Here is a 23,065-nt window from a genome sequence, read left to right as displayed (position 1 = left end):
TCTCCTGCTGCTTCTATGTTTCACTGATGGGAAAAGAATGGCAACATGTCTTTTAATACTCTAATGAGCATTCATACTTTGTGAGCAAGATGTTCTTTTGATCACATAATGGTTATACCATAATGGTGCAGTCCTTAAAGGACAAGGAGGGATCAAGTTATAGGTAGAAATCTGTAAGTGTTTTGAAATACTTATCTAAAAATGATCTCACCATACAAGCTGCCTTATCCATGTGCAGAACTGAAAATAAATGATCCATACTACAACCATATCAGGAACAATTGCCCAACTCTGAAGCATCATGAGCCCTATTAGTGCAGTGCTTAGTACAGCCTGTTAAGATAATGATAAGGTGAGCATTCATACTTTGTGAGCAAGATGTTATCTTGCTCACATAATGGTTATACCATAATGGTGCAGTCCTTAAAGGACAAGGAAGTATCAAATTATAGGTAGAAATCTGTAAGTGTTTTGAAATACCTGTCTAAAAATGATCTCACCATACAAGCTGCCTTATCCATGTGCACAACTGACAATAACTGATCCATACTACAACCTTATCAGGAACATTTGCCCAACTCTGAAGCATCATGAGCCCTATTAGTGCAGTGCTTAATGCAGCCTGTTAAGATAATGATAAGGTGACCAATCGTCCTCCTTTAGCGAGGACAGTCCTTTGTAAGTTCTGTCCTCCCTCGAAAAGTGTCCTCCTACATGTCCTCCTTTTCGATATTTGTCACTCTTAATGTGACGTATTTGTATTTGACATGATGATTTGTTGAGGCTCGGTATAGTGCGGTGTAAGACGCGATTATGAGATGCATGCACTCTGCATGGGGGACTTTGAGAGAGAGCGCCACATGCAAGTGGCTTTGTTTACTTCTTATTGAAACACGACATGGCACATACGCACACAGTAGACACACGGCACGTCGGTAATTGAATGACTCATGGTAATTATTTCTTTCTCAGTGAATATTCAATTATACAGAGGTAAGTACAATTCACCTTTTATTAATTCATTATCTATTTAATAATTTCCAAATATGTATAATTTTATTTACAAGTTTATACAACTCTGTTGTCAACAGAAGTGTAAAATAATTTAAATTTAAATTTTAGTGAAGCTTATTCGCTTATGTTATTAAAGTTTCAGCTACAGAAGTTAGTCTTATTTTGAATGACTTTATCCTTCAATATAAATCTCGATTTGAAGATAAATTTCTTCCCTTAATTATAAAAATAAAATTGTCAGACTTAGAGGAATCAAATCCGGGCATAACGGAAAAGTTTATCAAAGAAGTACAGAATTTTTACCGAACATGTTTTCAATATATCGAAGAAGGGTCTGAAACAAGCATCACGGGAAATAACAGTTTTCAATGGTGTTTGTTGACTTCATCGCTAGTATATTGGACAGATATTGAATCTTGGTTGAGTTTTTATCTAAAGAAATGCCAGAGATTAAAATAGATGACAATTGTCTCTTTGAAGAAATTAGAAGACTGAATGTTAAATTCTAAAAAATTAATACAATGGGAAAATCAACACATTGAAATTGATAAAAGATGGGTGTTTATTTTCAGCCATTTCAAAAATGAATATATTCCATATGAAAATTTATTTATACTTGTTCAATTTACGTTGTGCTGCCCTGGAATTAATGCAGCAGTTGAAAGAGTTTTTACAATTGCCAATGATTTTTGGACAAGTGAGAAATCGAGATTGAATGTTGATACTCTAGCTGCAGCACTTGCCGTAAAATTCAATATGAAGGATATTTCTTGTTCAGATATTTCCAATATATTATTAGAGGATGATACATTGACAAAAAATAATAATTCAATGGAAATGTACTCATTTAAATAATAATTAACAGGCATTTAAGCATAATTACAATATAAAATGTTACAAATGTTTTTACTATGCATATATCATATTATAGTGTATTATTGTTGCAATGAATAAAATATTTCTTTTATTTACGATTTTTTTTCAAATTTGCCCTCCTTTTCATTGTAAAAAAGTTGGTCACCTTAGTAATGATGATTTAATAGCTGATCAACTGCTGTAAGGCGGTAAAGCAAGATGATGCATTGAGAATGAGTCAGCACTTTAAGAGCCCGTTTATATAACAGAGGCCCTGTGAGGGCAATTTCTCTGTGTGTGTGTGCTTCTGTGTTATAGTTGAAGATTGATTGATTGCCTGGTTTTGCCTGTGTGTGTGTGTGTATGTGCATGCGCCCGCACACCTTGTAGATAAACCACTGTTTGAAATACAAAAATTCTGTGTACTTTAATTTTGCTCCTGGGTTCTCTCAAAATGATAGTCACACTGTGTGCACACTCTGACACAAGTGAGCTGCTCGGAAGATAGCCAAAAACTACCGGCATCTGGAGGATTCTTGTGAAAGGCAGCTGAGCCTTGCCGGGGATCCCCACCAAGGGGCAAACATAGGTGAGCAATAGCAATAGCAGTTAGACTTATATACCGCTTCATAGGGCTTTCAGCCCTCTCTAAGCGGTTTACAGAGTCAGCATATTGCCCCCAACAACAATCCGGGTCCTCATTTTACCCACCTCGGAAGGATGGAAGGCTGAGTCAACCCTGAGCCTGTGAGATTTGAACAGCCGAACTGAAGAACTGAAGTAGCCTGCAGTGCTGCATTTAACCACTGCGCCACCTTGGCGCAGTGGTTAATAACTGATCAGGTGGCATGTGGACGGAGTCCCCAAGGAAGACCAGAGCCGGGGAATGGCATATTCCCTTACCTGGCCAAGGTGAACAGCAAGTGGCAGAGGCTCCGGGGCCTCAGGGAATGGCATGTCCTTGGGTGCTGAGTCCAATCCAAGGTGAAGGGTGAGTGGGCGGCATGCTTATCTTTGGTGAACAGAGCGGGCGAGGCATGGAGGTGAGGCGAGGTGATTAGCTGGGCCATGTGGCTAAGGCAAAATATATAGGATGGGGGTGGGCAGGGTGGGTGGGGCAGGCAGAGTGAGTGCAAGGTGGGCGGGGAGACCAGGCAGGCAGAGTGACTGGGCAGGTGGGGAAAGCAGGTAGGCAGAGGTGGGGCCAGCCAGAGGTGGTATTTGCCAGTTCGGCGAACCAGTTAAAATTTCCGCTGCCGGTTCACCTGAACCAGTCCTAACCAGCTGAATACCACCTCTGGTCTTGAATCATCAAAAAATTTTGTGTGAGGATTTGCCAGAAAAGACAAGTAGAATAATATTGGCAAAAAATATTTGTGGAAGTTTGTAGAGAAAGTGATTAGACTGTAACCACAGAGGGGTTTAGATGAAGCCCATAATTGGATCAAGTCTAAGTCCAAGCCTAAGTATAGGAAGAAAACTGCATTGGTTGCTCTTGTGGATGTTCTGCACTGAGACATGGATGGATGGCACACCTTTTCTTCTTCTGTTAATTCTCTCAACATCATTCCAATCCTTCAAGCATGCTATCATGTTGAAGTCTGCAAATGGCTGGGGGACATGAAGTCTATAGGGAAAATTTAGTTAAAATGAATAAGATGCTAAAAATAAATGGAAAATAATATGTTTTATTGGCACCCAAAAGGAACCAATGATTCAGTATGATAAACTTAGTCGATACATTTTTCACCCACACCCTCCTAGGTTATGGTTGACCTTGTTGGGTATGTTGTGTAAACCGAGCTGTAGGTTGAAGAAGTTTCAGTATTGAGTAAACAGAAACAAAATGCAATATTAAGTGAATAGGTATATCGGAAACATTTATCATACTGTATAGCTACTATGTAACTAATTTTATGCCTTTTATGGTGTTTATGGTGTTGAATCTTAAGATTGTAAGGGAACAGCACACAGTTTGTAAGGGTGTGGATGTGTCAGCACTTTTGCAACAGGTTCTTCATTGAGCTTTTTCACTCCTTCAGGCAACCGGAGGCTGAAGGCCCTCAACAAGCTGGTCAGAAAGATAAAGATCTCAATTCTTGCTAGCTGTTCTCCCACACAGGAACGTAGACCTGTGGATGAGGCAAAGCATGGATGAAGTGGATAATAATCTATTTTCCATGGTGTACACCATCACCAAGGAAATCTGAAAAGATTCATAACAGATGAAACAGATTTCCATGCTAACCCTGGTATCTTCTAGCAGATTGAATTCCTAGCTTTTTTCTCCCTTTTAGTTTGTCTAGTTTGTACTCAACAGTAGAAACTGTTAAAGGCAAAGTTATACATGCATGAAAAAAAACTGATCTAGTCCTCTCTGTCCACCAACCTATTCCACAGTAATATAGATGGAGTAGAGGGAGGAGGTGTGGACATAATCTGTGGGAATTCCTTTTCATAAACCAAATACCTATTCGTGTTGTTATTTGTTTGCTATATCTGTCTGTCTGAACAAAAGTCCGGCTAACAGTCTGCAAAACAAACTTTCTTCATGTCCTCCTCAGAGTAATTGCTACTATGGCATTGGACTGCATTTGATTTCTTTTGCTCAGGGATTTACCTCTCAGTAAGATTACTATTCTTTTGCACATCAAAGTGCATAGCCTAGTGGGAACTTCAGGCTCTCTTAGTTTTGAAACCAGGAGGAAGAAGGATTCAAACTACTCAAACTACGATGACCTCAGGGGTGGTAGTGTTGGGAATCTGCAAGTTAGAACCCGCTTTGGAATCATGGATGTAGTACCTATTCCAAATGACAGGAACTCTTCCGGTTCAATGAACTTCCCATCCTTATCTAAAAAGTGACTTGGGTTGAATTCTTCAGGTGTCTCCCATTGCTCAGGATCAAGAAGGACAGAGCGCAGGTCTGCGAGAATAATGGTCCCCTGTAAACAGAGAGATGATTAAACAGAGCAGTTTCATAGTTCCAACAGGGGAAAAAGTATAAACAATATTGATGAAGCTTTTGGTTTTTGCTTGCCTTTATGGACCCCTATTTGTTCATTTCCAGAGCGGTTTCAGACAGCAGTAGTCCTCAACTCGTTAGCTTCCTTCCTTCCATCCCGTCCATTAAAACTGAGAGCTGGGTGCATATTTATCACATGAGATTGCCCCGAGAAATGGACAAGAAACATGTCCACATATGACTACAATTCGGAACTTAAGTTCAACCCTTTAATCTATTATCATAGAGGTGATATTTAGCCAGTTCGCACTGGTTTGCACTGACGAGTGGCGGAAATTTTGCCTGGATCACTGGCCCAGGCAAGTCCATCCATTTGTATTAAACCCATTATGAATCCCTCGCAAGAGTTTGTTATTCTTCTTTATTCAATTTTGCATGATTGTATTGGCAGCTCCTGAACAGAGAGCTTCTATCCCAGTGTCATATTCTTATTTTCCTTCCGTGTGGGGCTACTGGTGTGCAGTGAATATGTGTCTCACCTTAGGAATGTGGTAACCTCTCATCTTGAAGCTTTTGGTTTTTGCTTGCCTTTATGGACCCATATTTGTTCATTTCCAGAGCGGTTTCAGACAGCAGTCGTCCCCAACTCTTTAGCTTCCTTCCTTCCATCCTTTCCATGAAAACTGAGAGCTGGGAGCATATTTATCACATGAGATTGCCCCGAGAAATGGACAAGAAACATGTCCACATATGACTACAATTTTGAACTTAAGTTCAACCCTTAATATATTATCACAGAGGTGATATTTAGCCAGTTTTCACTGGTTTGCGCGACCCAGTGATGGAAATTTGGCCTGGATCACCGGCCCGGTCAAGTCTATCCAGCACAGCAGGCAATGGGATGAGAGTGCACAGCCAGCATGAAGAACAGGGAGGTGACAGCACCAGCTTTTTCAGTGACCTCCAGTAGTTTTTTGACGGTCTCCAGCGTGCTGCCACTGCCAGGAAGTGGCTGGCAAAGAGGAGGCGCTGGGAGGCTTCTTGCAGTTGCACTGAAAAAGAGGGCAAGCTCTCTTTTTCGATGCAACTGTAAGAAGCTTGCCAGCCACTTCCCAGAAGTAGCGGATGGCTGGAGGCCACCAAAAACTACCGGAGGACAGCTTGCCTTCTGGAGTCAGGAAAAGCCGCTTCAGGAGGAAGCTGAGCAGCCCGACGAAAGAGGCGGTGGTGGGGAAGGATGCAGGGCTAGGGCTGGGGCCACTGAAGGAGGGGAAAATGGATGACATGTGCGACGGGTGAAGGGAAGTTGGGGCAGCATGCAGGAGGAGGCCTTTCACAGATTAGGCCAGGCCTGGCCAGAAAATAAGTTGAGATAGGTAGAAATTCAATTTTCCCTTACCTTTTGTGGCTTGGTGGGGATCATGTGACTGAGTGGGCATGCCCATAAGTGACATCAAGTTGACCACGCCCACTCAGTCACATGACACACACACCCCACCTAGCGATGCCCACAGGAGTAAAAGAAATTGAAATCCACCACTGTAATTATCATCATCCGAGAATAAATAGAAAATGCTTATGGTTCTTTGGAATCTGAAAGGCATTTGGATTAAACCCATTATTCATCCCCCTCAAGAGTTTGTTATTCTTCTTTTGTCAATTGTGCATGATTGCATTGGCAGTTTCTGAACAGAGAGCTTCTATCCCAGTGTCACATTATGATTTTCCTTCCATGTAGGGCTACTGGTGTGCAGTGAACATGTTTCTCACCTTAGGAATGTGGTAACCCCTCATCTTCACATCCTTTGTACTTTCTCGGGGAAAGCCAGCTAACAAGACAAATTTGAATCGTTGCATTTCATGAATCACGGCATTGGTGTAGGGCAGCTTCTTCCGATCCTGATAGGAAATCGACCCCGAGAAGCCAAACACATCTTCAATTTCCCTCTGGACTTTCTCTAGAAAAGAAGAGAAGAAAAGAAATGATGGAAATAGACGCTTTCTTTGATTCATTCAGGCCTGTTGCCACCAATGTTCTTCAGGGAATCTGGCCTTCACCTTCAAGTTATTATCTGGTTTGGTTTGGTTTGGTTTGTTTTAATAGATTTATATGCCGCCCTTCCCCGACCTCCGGTCCTTCCGACGCGCCTAAAAAGTTGGCTTTCCCAGCAAGCCAGCCTGGCCTGAACAAAACAAAATAAATTATTTATTATTGTCAATTTTTTTTGCATGTTGGCTTGCTTTATTTCCAATGTTCAACCCACGGAGAGATCCTGTCACAATCGGAAAAGGGGGACAGTTGAGAGTCGATTGCAGTTTGGCTTCAACACAACCAGTCATGCTGGAAAGAAGAGCCTTCCTGGCTGGCCTCTCTCTGGGTTGCACCAGCTCCCCCCCCCGCCGGTGAGGGACACAGCAACAGTCCTCCCAAAACAGAAGCCCTGGAGTTTCCCCCTCTGGAGATCCTGGGAAAATGTCTCAAGGCTGCCTTTGGATTGGGGGGGGGGACCAACCCCACATGCTCCGAGGAGCATTTCGAATTTGTTTTTTAAAAATGTTATTGTTAATCTTAATTGGGTTTGTTTTGGATATTCTATTTAATTTTTTAAAAATTTTGTAATATGTGTGTTTTTAATGTTGTACGCCGTCCAGAGTCCTTGGGACAAGGGTGGCATATAAATCCAATAAACCAAACTAAATAAGAAATCTGAAAGCCAAGGGAAAGTACTATGTTGAAATTGTTAAATGTTTCAGATTTGTACTGATTTCTAGTTTTTAGTTCCTCGATGAATATTTTACTGAGGATTCAAACAAGGCTCTCTGTTTCCTTACGTAGCATATGGCCGAATTTCCACGTGTACATTCTTTGCTTTCCTTTAATCCTGCTAAGTTCATTATCCTGCTTATAGAATCAAGAATCTACATTGGAAAATTATTATGAGGAATAGATTTCAAATAATTCCTGGGTATTTTAAAACTGGAGAGTGACTCTTGTTCCATTGGCCATGTCTGTCTCACCTTGGATGTCAGGGTGATTGGTCAAGAGAAGCAGTGCCCACTTCAGAGTACCAAAGGTTGTGTCTATTCCAGCACCAAAAAAATCAAAAATACACTGAGCCAGGTTCTCTTCATCATAGGTAGAGTCTGGGTCATTCCTGGTCTGTTTAAAATGAAAAATGAAATTTACAATGAATTCTATGCAGCTTTTTTGTAATTACTTTTGTTTCTGTGTCACAAGTTGATGCAGGAGAGCAATAATTAAAGTGGTAGATTCACAGTAAGATATTATCTTGAGAAACTGAATACTGCACAAGCCAGAAAAAGGGCTCTGAAAATATCTCCAGACCTGTCACATCCTGGACCTAAACTGTTTCATCTTCTTACCTCGAGATGACGCTGTAGGTCAGGGGTGTCAAACTCAATTTCATTGAGGGCCACATCAGGGTTGTGTTTGATTGTGGGGGCCCAGGGTGGGTGTGGCCTGGGTGGGCCGGGCTAGCTTGATGTCACATGCTGGGGGCACCTATGGTGGCCTGAATGCTCTGCCAGAGGAAACAGGCTCCTGAGCTCAATTTTTGGCTGCGACAGCCTCCTGCAGCCCTTTGCCAGCAAAAATACAATATTGTATTTTGCTTCTGGAAGTCTTTAAGAAGATGTTGGATAGCCATTTGTCTGAAATGGTATAGGACTTCCTGCCTAGGCAGGGGGTTGGACTAGAAGACCTCCAAGGTCCCTTCCAACTCTGCTAGTGTATTATTGTATAGTATTCATTTAAGTATGAATTAATCAAAAATTCCTTCATAATGGAGGGAATGGAATCTTCAGGAAAAAGAGGGGAAAAGAAATGATGGGCAGACATGAGAGGATAACAAAGAAAAATAATTCCTATTTCCCCAGAGAATCTCCCTTGTCTAAGGAGAGTTCACGATTGCAAAGGTTCTACATTCAGAAGAGGATAAATGAAAAAGAAAGAAAATCCAAGTAAGACAATTTCAGTAACTCCTCCTGTTTCCTTATAGCGAAGAAGATTCCTTACCCATGTATTGAACCACAGTAAACTCATACCTTCTCCATCTGTAGAAGATAGTAATCAATGAAATCTTGTGGCTCATGGAGAGATCTGGAGTCCTTGTGTTTCTTTATTTCTTGCTTTGCAAAGGAAGTGATCACCTCTACAGAAGCCAAGGCCTCCTTGTGAGGGCCTGGGAGGTAGCTCATTAATCGTGGGAACACAAAAAGCATCTAATAGAAATGGAAATTGGAAAAGTTATTTATTTATAAACCACCACAATTAAAAAAGCAGCACAACAGTTATCTCCCATTGTTCTCTGCAGCTCACAGTAATAGACAACACCTAATAACCAAAGAACATTGCAAGAACATTAAAACATGGCAAACAATGGTGGAACATCTTTTGCTAAAGCTATTGAAACATGGGATGGATAGCCAGATGCTGGTGATAACTGAAATGTGGGATTCATCCATAGGCAAAATCACTTTGGGGTAGCTGTTAATGCACCAGCCTAGAAACTGAGATACTCTGAGTTCTAGTCCCAACTCAAGCATTTGCTCAACTGTATAATGCTGGGAGAGTTCTTGTCTCTCAGCCCTGGGAAGTGGGCAATGGCAAACCACTCCCAAATCTTGACAAGGAAACTGCGAAGACTTGTCCAGGCTCTCACCTAGAGTCAAGACTGATTCAAGGACAGACATACCTACTGGACAATTTCCAAGGCTTCCTCCCTTCATTCCATTCATGATTCCATGCAATTACTGATGGAAAATAGGTTTTGGCAGAGCTTTAAAATAGAACATGACTCACCACATGAAAAAAGCCACCAGAGAATTTCACAATATTTTCAAGAGCTTTAATTAACTTCTGGAAGTTTTCATCTTCAGGAGCAAATTGATGGCCAAAACTCAAAGCACATATAACATTAGAAACTGCATTTACTACTGGAAACGAAGGGTCAAAAGGCTGTCCTGCAAACAAATTATGAAATATATATATATTTCATAATGAATTTTTAAAGAACAGAAAAAGGGAAGGAAGGAAGGGACTTAGGAACTCTGTCAATTGTTTCAAAACTAAAAAGAATCAAATCAAATAATCTCTTTTCCTTTAAAATACTCAGAATAGAAAAGATTTTGCCATCACCGCAAATTTCCCAAATTACCCATTACCCCAAAGAGACCTTTTGTTTGTCTGAACATCTCCACCAGTCTCTGAGCCACGTCTTCTATCTGATGCTCAATGCTTTTCTTCCCCAGGCCCAGCTTCCGCAGAGACGTGACACCAATGTGACGCTGCTGTTTCCAGATGTGGCCATTGGAGAAAATAATTCCTGAAGGCATCAGCAGACAATGATAAATGATTCCTGACTACATTCATGTTTTTTAAAAAAACACAAGTCCATTACTTGCCAAATATCTCTTTGGATTTCAGATGGGAATACCAAACCTTTATGACATGTAGCCATTTTGTAAGATTCTGACTGTGCTGTTTTTTTTCTTATAAAAATATTTATTCCTTTTGGAAGTCACATGGACACTGGGGAGTGCATGTGGCATGATGACCACAGATGCATTGTTTGTCAACCTTATGATGTTGTTACCTAGTTTGGGTCATGAAATGTCTGCAAAAAAAATACTAAGCCCAAATAGAACCAAGGACCCCTTAATCAAATTAATATTGTGTTTTTCTGGCAATAATTATGATATTTTAAATTGCTTTTATGAAAGCCAACAATAAATCAACAGACAGTTGAAAGAAAAGCTAAGTTTAAAGTAAAGAAGCTTATTATCTTCTGAGCCAGAATGTGATAGTCTTTATCTGACCTATTAAAAAAAAGAAAAAAAAAGACCAATATTTTATTAAAAACAATGACTTCAAATTAAGGAGCTGGAAAATAATATATTTGAAGGAAAAGTGCAAGTAGAAAACAATGGAAGAAATGAAATAACACTGTGCTATTTTAGTATGTGTCACTAAATTAAGGAAATCTATATATATGAAAGTGAAATGTCACTCACACAACATCATGAAATCTCCAGAACTATTAAGCCTACAAAATTGAAATTTGGCATGTATGTTCCTTTTGCCTTCTAGGTGCTTGCTAAGAAAGGATTTTTCAAAATAACCACCAGATCATTAGTGTTTCTTATATTATTATTAACACAATAATAATAAACGTTATATGTTCTGCCCCCCCCCCCCACAACCTGAAAATCTTTTCCAATTGCAACTTGGATGTGGCCAGTGTGTGACTCAACCAGCCTGACGGCTGAGAGTTTGGAGACGATCAATGGGGACAGCCTGAGGGAGAGAAGGGGATTCAATAGGAGATGCCTCTGTGGGGCAAGCCTAAGGGAGAGAAAGGAATTGGAGAGGAGAAATATATATGGGACAAGCCTGAGGGAGAGAAGGAGATAGAAGAGGATCAATGGGGCCAGCCTGAGGGAGAGAAGGGGGATAGGAGAAGAGAGGTCTCTATGGGGAAAGTCTGAAGAAGAGAAGGGGGATAGGAGAGGACAGGAGTGGCCTCTAAGTTTGTTGATGCCCATTTGAGGGAAAATATTCTTAGAAAGGTTCATGGAAGAGATAAATCAGGATGATATAAAAGTGCCTTTTCAATTAAAATATAAGTAAATTATATTATTTATAAAGGATTCTAATTTCTGAGGGAGAAATTGCTTAAATGTAGAATTCACTAAAATTTTGGTTTCTTCCTAATCATACATTGATTAGAAAATGGGGGAGAAATTTCAACACATCAATAAATGCAAATTGTCTCCCTGCAATTAAGAAAACAGGCATCACCCTGGATCAGGCTTTGGCTGCAAGATGGCAAGAGGAACAAGCCAAAAGAGCAATCATGAAAAATAGCTTGAATTTGCATAATTATAATATGAGAAATACTAACTGCCCTGTTTCCCTGAAAATAAGGCCTATCTGGATAATATGCTCAATCAGGCTTTTGAGCTCATGTGCTAAAATAAGCCCTCCCCTGAAAATAAGCCCTCCTTAAAATTTGCAACACAGCAGCAGCCATGAGGTGACCATGCTCACCACCTCCTGCACCTCAAAAATAATAAGCCCTCCACGAAAATAAGGCCAAGTGCTTATTGTGAAAGTCAAAAGAAAACAAGTCCCTGGGGGCAGGGCTAGCTGCCAGCATGAATGGCTGCTTGAAGGGAGAGCTCCATGGAGAGCAGCTGGATTTGGTGTCCAGAGAGGTTTCTGGAAAGATTTTTGTAAACTGAAGGTTTCCTGTAGGGAAGACTGAAGAGAAGCTTGGTTTGACACAACCATAGGATGGCAGTTCATGGTCTGTGCTTGAAATCTCCTTCATAACTCCGGGCGTTGAAGAGGGCGATCTGTTAAGGATGGCCCAGAGTGTTGACAGCAGTTCAAAGTAAGTGAGGATTTATTACAGAGAAGCTGCTGGACTCGTGAGTGGCTTAACAGTTCCTGATTTTGGTGGAAGGTATTTTTATTTCAAAATAGCTCAAGAGTTTAAGGGCTCAAGGAAGGAGTAGGGTGGTTGTTGTTTTTTTCACCCACCCACCCTTTATAGCGGCGAGAGGAATATGCTGAGTGAAGGCTGGAGGCTATTTCTTCCTTTTCTCTGAACTGTCTGAGGAGCTGAATCTAAACAATTAGTTAAAACAACAAAGGCAGGCTGTAAATAACTCTGACTACATGGATGCCCTCAGGCGGAAATGAGTTAACTACTGAAGGTCTGAAGAAGAAGATATAAAAGCCAATTCATGGTAGTGTATCTCATCACATCTGTTTCTTGTTAGTCTGTATCTGGTTAGCTTGTGGAAGAATGACATCTATTGGTGAAATCTGGAATTCCCCCCCCCCCATGGTAAACCTTAAGAGAAAACATAATTTTTTGGTGACGTGATACCCCTTGGATAACAAGAGAGCTGACTGTTGGAGAATGCTGATGTTAATCTTTGGACATTACTGAAAGAAACAACCAGAGAGAGAGAAAGAAGATTTACTGGACCAAGGGGACCCAGAACATTTTCATATAATTACTTAACTCAGGAGGGTCACAAATAAGGTTGAACTTAAAGAATTGGAATAAATGTTATAATATTATCAATATATTTTTATTGCCATTGGTATTGTTATTGCTATAAGATTATTAATTCCACCAACTTTTGATATTATTGGCATTAGTATTGATTAATCAAGGAGATGGTTTGATTACAATTTATTTAACTATAAGCTATTCACTCTTAGAATTTACTCTTAGGTTAATAGAATAGATTAATAGAAATATAGGAATATTACAAGTGTGATGTGTGTTTGTGTGTGGTGATAAATTGATAAGTCTCTCTCATTCTCTTTCTATCCTATGATAGTTGTTTTCATATAATATACGAATCTATTGATATATAGAATATACCACCCCTTAATACTACTTAAAATTGATAATTGAGTAGAGGAAGAGGGAAGAGGAGAGGGAAAGGAAGGAGATAGAGAGGTAAGAAGGAAGAAAGTTACAAAGGAAGGAAGGAAGAGAGAGAGAGAGAGAAAGAAAGAAAGAAGGACTGGAGAAAGTTACGAGGGAGAGAAGAAAGTGGGAGTTTTGGAAAATAACTAAATTAGGGATCCAATTCTTCCGAAAAATGACAAGCACTACAAATCTAATGAAAATTGGCATGGGGATGAAGCCAGCATCCCAGCCGTCTCTAGTGTCCACCAGCCCTTTGAACCAAAAATCTTCGGAGGATATGTTACAGAGAGAAAGATCCAATTCAACTAAGGAGCTTCAGATGATATTACAGACTATGCAGGAAGTAATGGCTAAAAATCATGAAGAACAAAAAAAGGATATTAGAGAAATAAGAAATGATACTGGAGAACTAAAGGAGAAGATGCAGAAGATGGATGATAAATTTGAGAAGTTCCAGAAACAGATTAATAAACATGAACAAAAAATAAATGTAATAGAAGGAAGGTTGGAGAGTGAGGGGGGGAAATGGAGCAGCTGAGTTCTAGACTGATCCAGGCAAACAAAGAACTTGAGTTAACAGTCCTCACATTAGAATCGGAGAAAGCAGCCCAATTTCTATGGTTTCAGAAAGTAAAGGAAGAAAAAGGCGAGACAGACCTTATGCAAAGGCTTTGGGAATAGGAAAGGATGAGATGGCAAGTGAGATCGATGAGACATATAGAATGCAGGCAAACTACGCCAAAAAGAACAATCTACCAAGAGAAGTCCATGTAAAGTTTGTTAAAAAATCAATACGTGATGAAGTGTTGAATAGAACAAGAGACAATCCGATAATACACAATAAATGACAACTAGCAGTCCTAAAACAGGTACCAAAGAGAATCAGAGAACTAAGAAGGCCCTATCAATTTTTAACATCTGTCCTGAATAAACATGAAATTAACTTCAGATGGCTGATGCCAGAGGGCATATTGGTAACTTGGAGAGATAGAAGATTCAGAATAGACACGGTGGAACAAGCGGAAGATTTCTACAATAATCTTGTTGGGCAGGAGGATGAGGAAGACGAAGGAGAACAGCCGGGAGCAAGGATGCAAGGACTCAGGGCACAGATAAGAAGAGAAAAGGAACTAGTTGAGACAAGAAGGGAAAAAGAAGTTATTTTAGACAAAAAAGGGAAAGAACCAAAAGAAGTGAGAGAGATAAGGGCAACAAGAAGCACACGACCCAAATACACATAGAATCATGTCGGGAGAAATCAAGATTCTATCATTAAATATCAATGGCCTAAACTCACCCTAGAAAAGGAAAACAACCTTTAATAAACTAAAACATTTGAATTACAACATAATTGCAATGCAAGAGATGCATATAACTAAAAGACAGATCCAGATCTTAGAATATCCCACATTGGGTAAACTTTACATGGCATTAACTGATCAAAAGAAAAGAGGGATAGCACTATTTGTTAAACACACGATCCAGACTAAACTAATTTATCATGATGAGGAAGGGAGAATATTAATTGTAGAAATAATGTTAAACAAAAAAAGGTGTCACTGGTTGTAATATATGCACCTAATGAAAGTCAGGAAAATTTTTATTATAGACTACATAGCATTATTCGAAAGATGGGAAATGAAAATGTTTGTTTAATGGGTGATTTCAATGCTATAGTTGACCAGAAATGGGACTACAAAAGTGGAAAGAAGAGAAAAGGAGCTAGGAGAATTTTGCTGAGGTCATTCTTCCAAATGGCTAAAGAACTTAATATCTATGACGTATGGCAAGAAAGATGTCTAGAGGGAAAGCAATATACCTTCTACTCGAATAGACATGAATCCTGGTCAAGGTTAGATATGGTCTGGATGTCGACGGAGTTAATTTCGGAAGTGAAGGCGATAGACATAGAATCCAACTTATGGGCCGAAAGAGGTGAAGATACCATTATCATGGACAGAGGCTAATATTGTATTATTACCTAAGGTGGACACAGACCAGATGTTTATACAAAATTACAGACCAATCTCACTGTTAAATGCAGACTACAAAATTTTTGTTCTAATAATAGAACAGCTGAAAAAATTCCTTATATCATTCATCCACACAGATCAAAATGGATTCCTCCCCAGAAGAGAAATTAAAAGCAATATGAGAAATATCCTGAACATTCTTGAATATTATGAAGTGCATAATGAAAAACAGGTTGCATTATTTTTTCTGGATGTCCAAAAGGCATTCGATAATGTGAACTGGGAATTTTTACATCAACAATTGGAACACATGGAATTTGGGGATAAATTTATAAACACGATTAGAGCAATATACACAAATCAAAAAGCTAAAGTAATAATTAATGGCGAATTAACGCAAAGTGTAGCAATCCAGAATGGTACAAGACAAGGTTGTTCCTTATCCCCGCTGCTGTTTATATTAACCTTAGTAGTTTTAGCCAGGAATGTACGTAAAGAGGAATAAATAAAGGGTATCCAAACTGTCAAAAAAGTCAAATATCTTGGTATATATTTATCTGCGAGGTGTGTGACCATCAAAGAAGATAACTATACCAATTTGATCAATAAATCTAAGAAAGACTTAGAAAGGTGGAAAAACCTACAACTGTCCTTGATGGGTAGGATCGCAGTCATAAAAATGAATGCATTACCAAAATTTCTTTTCCTATTTCAGAATATTCCCATTAAATTAGAAAAAGGTTTTTTAAAAAATTTGAATCAACTGGTTTCGAAATTTATTTGGCAGGAAGAAAACCAAGAATAAAACTCAAGGCAATGCAAGACACTAAGGAAAAAGGAGGATCTGGCGTACCAGATTGGGAACTTTATTATACTGCGGCCACTCTAACATGGCTAAGAGAATGGATAATGTTGAGAAATAAAAGATTACTCAAATTGGAAGGTCATGACCTCCAAGTAGGATGGCATGCCTTCCTTTGGTATGAAAAAGGACCTGCACATAAATATTTCAGTAGACATTATATCAGACAGTCCCTGTTATTAATATGGAACAAAATTAAACATGACCACTACACCAAAATACTCATTTGGCTATCTATGATGGAAGCATACATACATCCAAATTTAATTAATATGGAAAATATAGTTACATATAAAGAGTTATTGAACAGACGGGGGAGATTAAAACTAGACTAGAATTGACATCACAAGGTGTACAAGTAGAATGGTGGTCTTATTTACAGATTTGCACAGTCAAGATTTCCACAGGATAGGAAGAAGGAAGGTATTGCCAAAGACTACACAACATTAGATGAAATTTTGATACAGACAGAAAACAGGCTGATCAAAGTGTTGTATAGATTTTTGTTGGAATACAAGCTAGAGGAGGAGCATGTCAAAGAAACTATGGTCGCCTGGGTGAAAAATTTCGGTTACAATGAGGAATTGGCTAAGTGGGAAAAACTTTGGATACTTAATCAGAAACTAACAATGGCTACGGCGTATAAAGAAAATCTTTATAAGATGTTCTACAGATGGCATCTCCCTCCAGCACAGCTCTCCAAAATGTTTAAAAATCTGGCCCCAAATTGTTGGAAGTGTAAAAAAACACCAGGCACTTTTTATCATATGTGGTGGACGTGCAATGAGGCAAAAAAAAAATATTGGAAAATGATTCAATCATGGTTAGAACAAATGGTGGGAGACCAAATTTTGTTTAAACCAGAAATTTTTCTCCTAGGTATAATACCGGAGGGGTTTAAGAAAGATACACTTTATTTAATTATACATGTACTAACTGTGGCGTGCATAACTTAGGCACAATACTGGAAAAAAGAAAATACATCATCAGAGCTAGATATAATCAGAAAAGTGTTGTCCTGTGCGGAAGCAGATAGGCTCACTCTTGAACTTAAAAATAAAGAGGAATCAGAATATTTTGAAGTCTGGAACAGATTTTATGACTGGTATAAGACAAAATGACAAGACTGGAACAAACTGTATATATTGTGATTGGACAGAAGGATTGATAATGTATTAAGTAGGCTAATTGTCAATGGTTGAAACTAGCTGTATATAATGTGAATGTATGGTCAGTTCGACTTTGCGGTACTGCATTGTTTTAAATGTAAAAATAATAAAAATATATTGGGAAAAAAAAGAAAACAAGACCCTGTCTTATTTTTGGGGAAACACGATATATAATTGTGTGAGGGGCCCTTGGTGCTCTCTGAGCTTGCTTGTTTTATTGCAGATGTTTCATTAGCCTAACCTGGCAACATCATCAATGGTAGAATATCTAAAGAAAAAAATTAATAAAAAACAATCATGCGTGCTTTTATGCATTACATAAAGAAGCATCAAATAATTACAAAAAGGAAATGCAATGTCTACATCAATTTATCAATGAAACGAAAGAAGATTGAATACAATGGAGATACACCATAATGTAGGGTAAAGCGTATTACAGCAATAGTTCTATTGCTTATCTCATAACTGTAAATCATTTTATTATCCCTTACGTTCCCCCACACACAACACGTGCTATACATACAGTATTATCCCCACAAATTGCAACAGTGTGATAGTTATTTAAATACAATTCCTTATTATTTCTACTTACCCTGTCTATGCCCAACACCTGTCATGAAAGCATCCTCCGGTCGATAAGAGAATTCTTCTGGGAAACGGTCCATTCCTTCTTTCACAGTTTTGAACCCAGATAGCACTACAATAAGGTAATGTCCAACCCACATGGAGTATATATTTCCATATTCTTTTACATGCTATCAAGTGAATCAAAGTTGCAAAATATTACAATCATATAAATAAATTATTTACAGCTAAGATGCCATCAGTGTCTTCCCTAAATCCTCAATTCTAAGACCTTTCACCATATTCAATTGTCTGTTCTTTAGAAATTTATTTTCTCTCCCTAAGATTCCTGAAAAAACAACAGTCCATTTCGTTTTTCAGCACCTTCCTTTGCCCCCCTGCTTGTTTCAGCCATCAATTCCTGAACCATCCAACTGATAGTTATATTGACTGGACAGTCTACGCCAGTGATGGGGAATCTATGGCATGTGTGCCAGAGGTGGCATGCAGATATTCTCAGTCATCCAGGTTACGGATGTCCTAGAGATGCTTTTTCAAAAGGCAACTGGACTTTGCTTTTCCTTGAAGCAGTGATGTGCGGTGATCTTCATGGCTGGTGAGGCAAGCGCGAAAGCCCCGCCGAAGCGCCACTGCAGCATCCGCCATAGAGCGGGTCCTGGTCGGGGCAGGGCTTTAAAGTCCCGGCACCACATCTCTCCCGGCCGAGCTCTTCACTCTCGGTCTTCATCTTGATGATGTCACTGCAGCTGCCAGGTGCAGACGGACAGAGGTAGCCAGAGCAGTGCCGAAGCGGTCTGGGCAGGCGAAACAGCGAGTGAGTGAGCAATGGGGGAATCAGGCAGCCTGAACTCTGCTCGCTTGCTCGCTGGGAGGCTCAGAGAAGAGCGCGAAGTCCAGCAAACACAGAAATGCAAAAACGAATGCAAGGGGAGCGAAGGAAACCGCCTGGGTCTCCGCTCCCTGCCTCACCTGTCTGGAGCCGCCAAAAGTTTTAGATTCTGGTGGCGGTGCTGGTTTCCCACCACTTTGGCTTCCCTAAAAGATGACTCCGCATTCTCCCTTTCCTTTGCCCCTCCTCTCTTCAAAAGCCCCCACACACACACACACAACAGCTATATTCATGGCCAGCCCGGAAGGTATGCTGGCACTTTAAAGTGCATGCCGCCTCGGCCCGTCATAGAGTGAAACATCTCCTGGTTTGTGGCCAGGAGGCACGCTGGCACTTTAAAGTGCATGCCGCTGCCCAGGCCATACAGCGGGATGGCGGCATGCACTTTAAAGTGCCAGCGTGCCTCCCGGCAACAAACCAGGAGATGTTTCGCTCTATGGTGCGATGAAGCGGCATGGCTTTAAAAAATAAAAATAAATGTGCCAGCCTGCACGCAAGCAGAGGTGGGTAAACACAGACACACACACACACACACACAAAATAAAAACAAATTACAATTACTTACATTACAAATAATTTTGAATCCCCCCCTCCCTCCATCCGATCCACATATCTTTTCCAGCTGTGGATTTCAACTCTCCTCTTGTCCGCCCGCCATGATGAAAGTGTAAAAAATTAAATAAAAAAGCAACTTATTTAGGCAAGGCTGCAAGGCATTATTTGCTGCTCCCAGAACAGGAGGCGGGAGAATCACATGCCTCCTTTGCATAAGGAATTTTTCACTTTTTAACCCTTGCTTAACTCTGAGCTAGGGTTAAAAGGCGAAAAATTCCTTATGCAAAGAAGGCCCATCGTTCTCTCGCCTTCCCCTACAGTTAGCACTAAGCAGACTCAGAGTCACTGTGACTTGGAGTCTGGCAGCAACTACCTTGGTCTTTTTAATTATTTTAAAATTTCTTTTCTTTTCCTCATGAGACTGGTGAGGCCCCGCCCCCCGTGCCTCCAGTGACTGCACGTCCCTGCCTTGAAAACATTTTGCTTCTCATTTGAGAATCTTCTTCAGTTCCCCCTGGATGATCACATTCTTAGACATGAAGAAAAATACATGGTTAAATTAGCCATTAGCCAAGTCTAGAAGGAGATAGTGAGGTTTTCAGCATGATTCTGCTAATATTTTTCAAATCACTAATCTGGTAAGCTGTTAACTGTCTTCTCTCAGACCAAGAAGAGAAAGGGAATGAGCTTTTCTCTCTCCAACTAAAACATTTCTCCAAGAATGCATGTCTTGGTTGGAAGACAAACAACATTCCCAGCTCATAAATTGTGCCCCCACTTTTTTTGATGAAAAAGTGGAACCTGGAAGAAGAATGTAGCTTTCATTATCTAGAAAAAGGGGTTTTTTCAACTAGACTTAGCACACAATGACTAATTATGCAAGTGACTAATATTTGAGGAATATTACTAGAGTATGGTAATTCCACCAATAGTGTTGCCCAACTGATTCTCCCCATTACACACAGTTTCTTGAAAACTACTTCTGAATATTAAAAAGTTAGGTATCTTACACTCCTAAGAGCATTGGTGCAGGAAAACCTGCCAGATGTAGAGAGGTGCTTCAATTAAATTGCATAATTGCTAATATCTAGGTCATACTATACCAGATATCAAGCACATATTTCATGTCTGTACATGAAATATATTTCTATTGCTTCCTTCTCCAACCAGTTGCATATAATCATTATCTTTGAATTCATTCCATTAGCAAACATTTCTTAGTAAGATTGAACTAGAGTCTGCCTTCTAAAATACCAGTCCATCTCCGTGAAGTTTCTTTCACATTCTGCTCTGTGAAATGTGGTGACCAGGTCTCAGCTTGAATATTCTGGCTCAGTGAGGAACATAACTAATCAAGCGTCATGACTAGCACTTAATTTCCTCATCATGAAGGAATATTTCACTAGCTTAATACATTTGTTTATAGTGATGATACAAAGAAAGCAATTGATTATTATTTTGTATATGACTGGATTATTGTTTATAATGAAATACCTTAGAGAAGTAATCTTTGCGAAGCCAAAGCCCGTAAGCCCACAAGGTCCCAATGAGAGGTAGAGCCAAAGGACCAGGAGGCAAATGTCTTCGGGACCAGAGTTGCGTCAGGAAGAAGAGAATCAGCAGAGCAAGCAGCAAAACGAACAGAAAAGTCCCCATCGCCATAATTCTCCTGCTGCTTCTATGTTTCACTGATGGGAAAAGATTGGCAACATGTCTTTTAATACTCTGTCTAATGAGCGTTCATACTTTGTGAGCAAGATGTTATCTTGCTCACATAATGATTATGCCATAATGTTGCAGTGCTTTAAGGACAAGGAAGGATCAAATTGCAGGTAAAGAGCTGTAAGTGTTTTGAAATACCTGTCTAAAAAGGATCTCAACATACAAGCTGCCTTATTCATGTGCACAACTGAAAATAACTGATCCATACTGCAACCTCAGCAGGAATAATTGCCCAGTTCTGAAGCATCATGAGCCCTATTAGTGCAGTGCTTAGAATGCAGTATTGCAGGCAAACTCTGCCCACAGCCTGAGTTCAATCCAACAGGCCTCCAGGATGACTCAGCCTGTTACGTTAATGATGATTTAACAGCTGATCAACTGTTGTAAGGCAATAAACCGATATGATGCATTGAGAATGACTCTGTCTTATAGTTGAAGATTGATTGATTGCCTGGTTTTGCCTGTGTGTGTGTGTGTGTGTTTGTGTGTGTGTGTGTGTGTGCCTTGTAAATAAACCACTGTTTGAAATACACAACCTCTGTGTACTTTAATTTTGCTCCTGGGTTATCTCAAAATAGCAGTGACACTGTGTGGACACTCTGACACAAGTGAGCTGCTCATAAGACAGCCAAAAACTACCGGCATCTGGAGGATTCTCGTGAAAGGAAGCTGAGCCTTACTGGGGATCCCCACCAAGGTGCAAACTTAGGTGAGCAAAGTGGAAACTGAGCAGACAGCATGTGGATGGAGGCCCCAAGGAAAACCAGAGAGGGGGAATGGCATGTTCCCATACCTGGCCAAGGTGAACAGCAAGTGGTAGAGGCTCCAGGGCCTCAGGGAATGGCATGTCCTTGGGCACCGAGTCCAATCCAAGGTGAAGGGTGAGTGCAAAGCATGCTTACCTTTGGTGAACAGAGTGGGTGAGGCATGGAGGTGAGGCAAGGTGATTAGCTGGGCCATGTGGCTAAGGCAAAATATATAGGATGGGGGTGGGCGGGGTGGGTTCAAAACTCTGGACAGGAGCTGAAAAGAGAATCCTTTTTTAACTATAATAATAATAAGGAAATGTTAATGGATACTTTTGGTGATTATTAAGTAGAAATGTTAACATCTCGTAGATTGTCTTAGATTTTAAATGTTTATTTTGTTAAAATGTATTTAACTACGATAATAATAATGAAATGATAACCATAATTAGTAAAATAAACGGGATATAAATTGTAATCTGGGACTTAGGGAAAAGACCTATAAAGCTTATTAATAAATTTCTCTTTAGAGCTGGTTATAAAGGTATAATCTCTTTTGGGCCTGAGGAGAGGAGAGGTGAGATAAATAGTAAAAAAAAATTAGTTAACTACAATAATAACAAGGAAATGTTAATGGATAATATATAATGATAAATACAGGTGTGTTGTACTAGTAAAAGAAAATTGGACAGAAGGGTTAATTTGTGAGTTGGGGGGGAGGAGAGGGAATGTTAGATATCCTACTAACTGACTTTCTTTTAGAATATGTTATAAAGATGTAAAGTTATGGCCGACTTATTGAGATTGCGAAAGTATACCAGTAGGTGGTTGTGTCTTCAAATATAAATGATTTTAGATAAAAACACATTTAGATAACTGCAATCAAATGAAAATTGTGGTACAGTGATAGTAAAATACATAAATTCTAAAATGTACAACTCAATTTGAATGAAGTGTATGTAATGATTGTGGAAGAAACGCACGACATGTATCTGTAACAAATTGACACGCTTTCTACAAGATGTAACGAAAGATGATTCTTTTTCTTCTTGTGTTTTTGTTTAATAAAAACATTTAAAAATTTTTAAAATAAAATAAATGGAAAGTAATATGTTTTATTGGCACCCAAAAGGAAACAGTGATACAGTATGATAAGCTTAGTCGGTACATTTTTCACCCACATCCTCCTAGGTTTTGGTTGACCTTGTTGGGGATGTTGTGTGAACCCAACTATAGGTTGAAGAAGTTTCAGTATT

The 23,065-nt window shown here is 39.6% G+C and overlaps 1 protein-coding gene across 1 annotated transcript; it reads right to left on the bottom strand.

The window, feature by feature from the left end:
* Positions 1–3,816: 3,816 nt before the first annotated feature.
* LOC116513732 (cytochrome P450 2C31-like) lies at positions 3,817–22,023 on the bottom strand. The gene is made up of 10 exons (XM_032224914.1): positions 21,966–22,023; positions 20,836–21,029; positions 17,905–18,067; positions 10,030–10,179; positions 9,657–9,817; positions 8,900–9,076; positions 7,853–7,994; positions 6,605–6,792; positions 4,673–4,814; positions 3,817–4,001 (listed from the first exon to the last, which is right to left on the bottom strand). The coding sequence occupies exons 1-10, from the start codon at positions 22,021–22,023 to the stop codon at positions 3,817–3,819; spliced, it is 1,560 nt and encodes a 519-aa protein (XP_032080805.1).
* Positions 22,024–23,065: the final 1,042 nt, after the last annotated feature.

Source organism: Thamnophis elegans, chromosome 10, assembly GCF_009769535.1.
Source record: "Thamnophis elegans isolate rThaEle1 chromosome 10, rThaEle1.pri, whole genome shotgun sequence".
Lineage (NCBI taxonomy): Eukaryota > Metazoa > Chordata > Lepidosauria > Squamata > Colubridae > Thamnophis > Thamnophis elegans.
The sequence above is the reverse complement of the archived record's forward strand: the minus strand, read 5'-3'. Positions and strand labels throughout refer to the sequence as shown.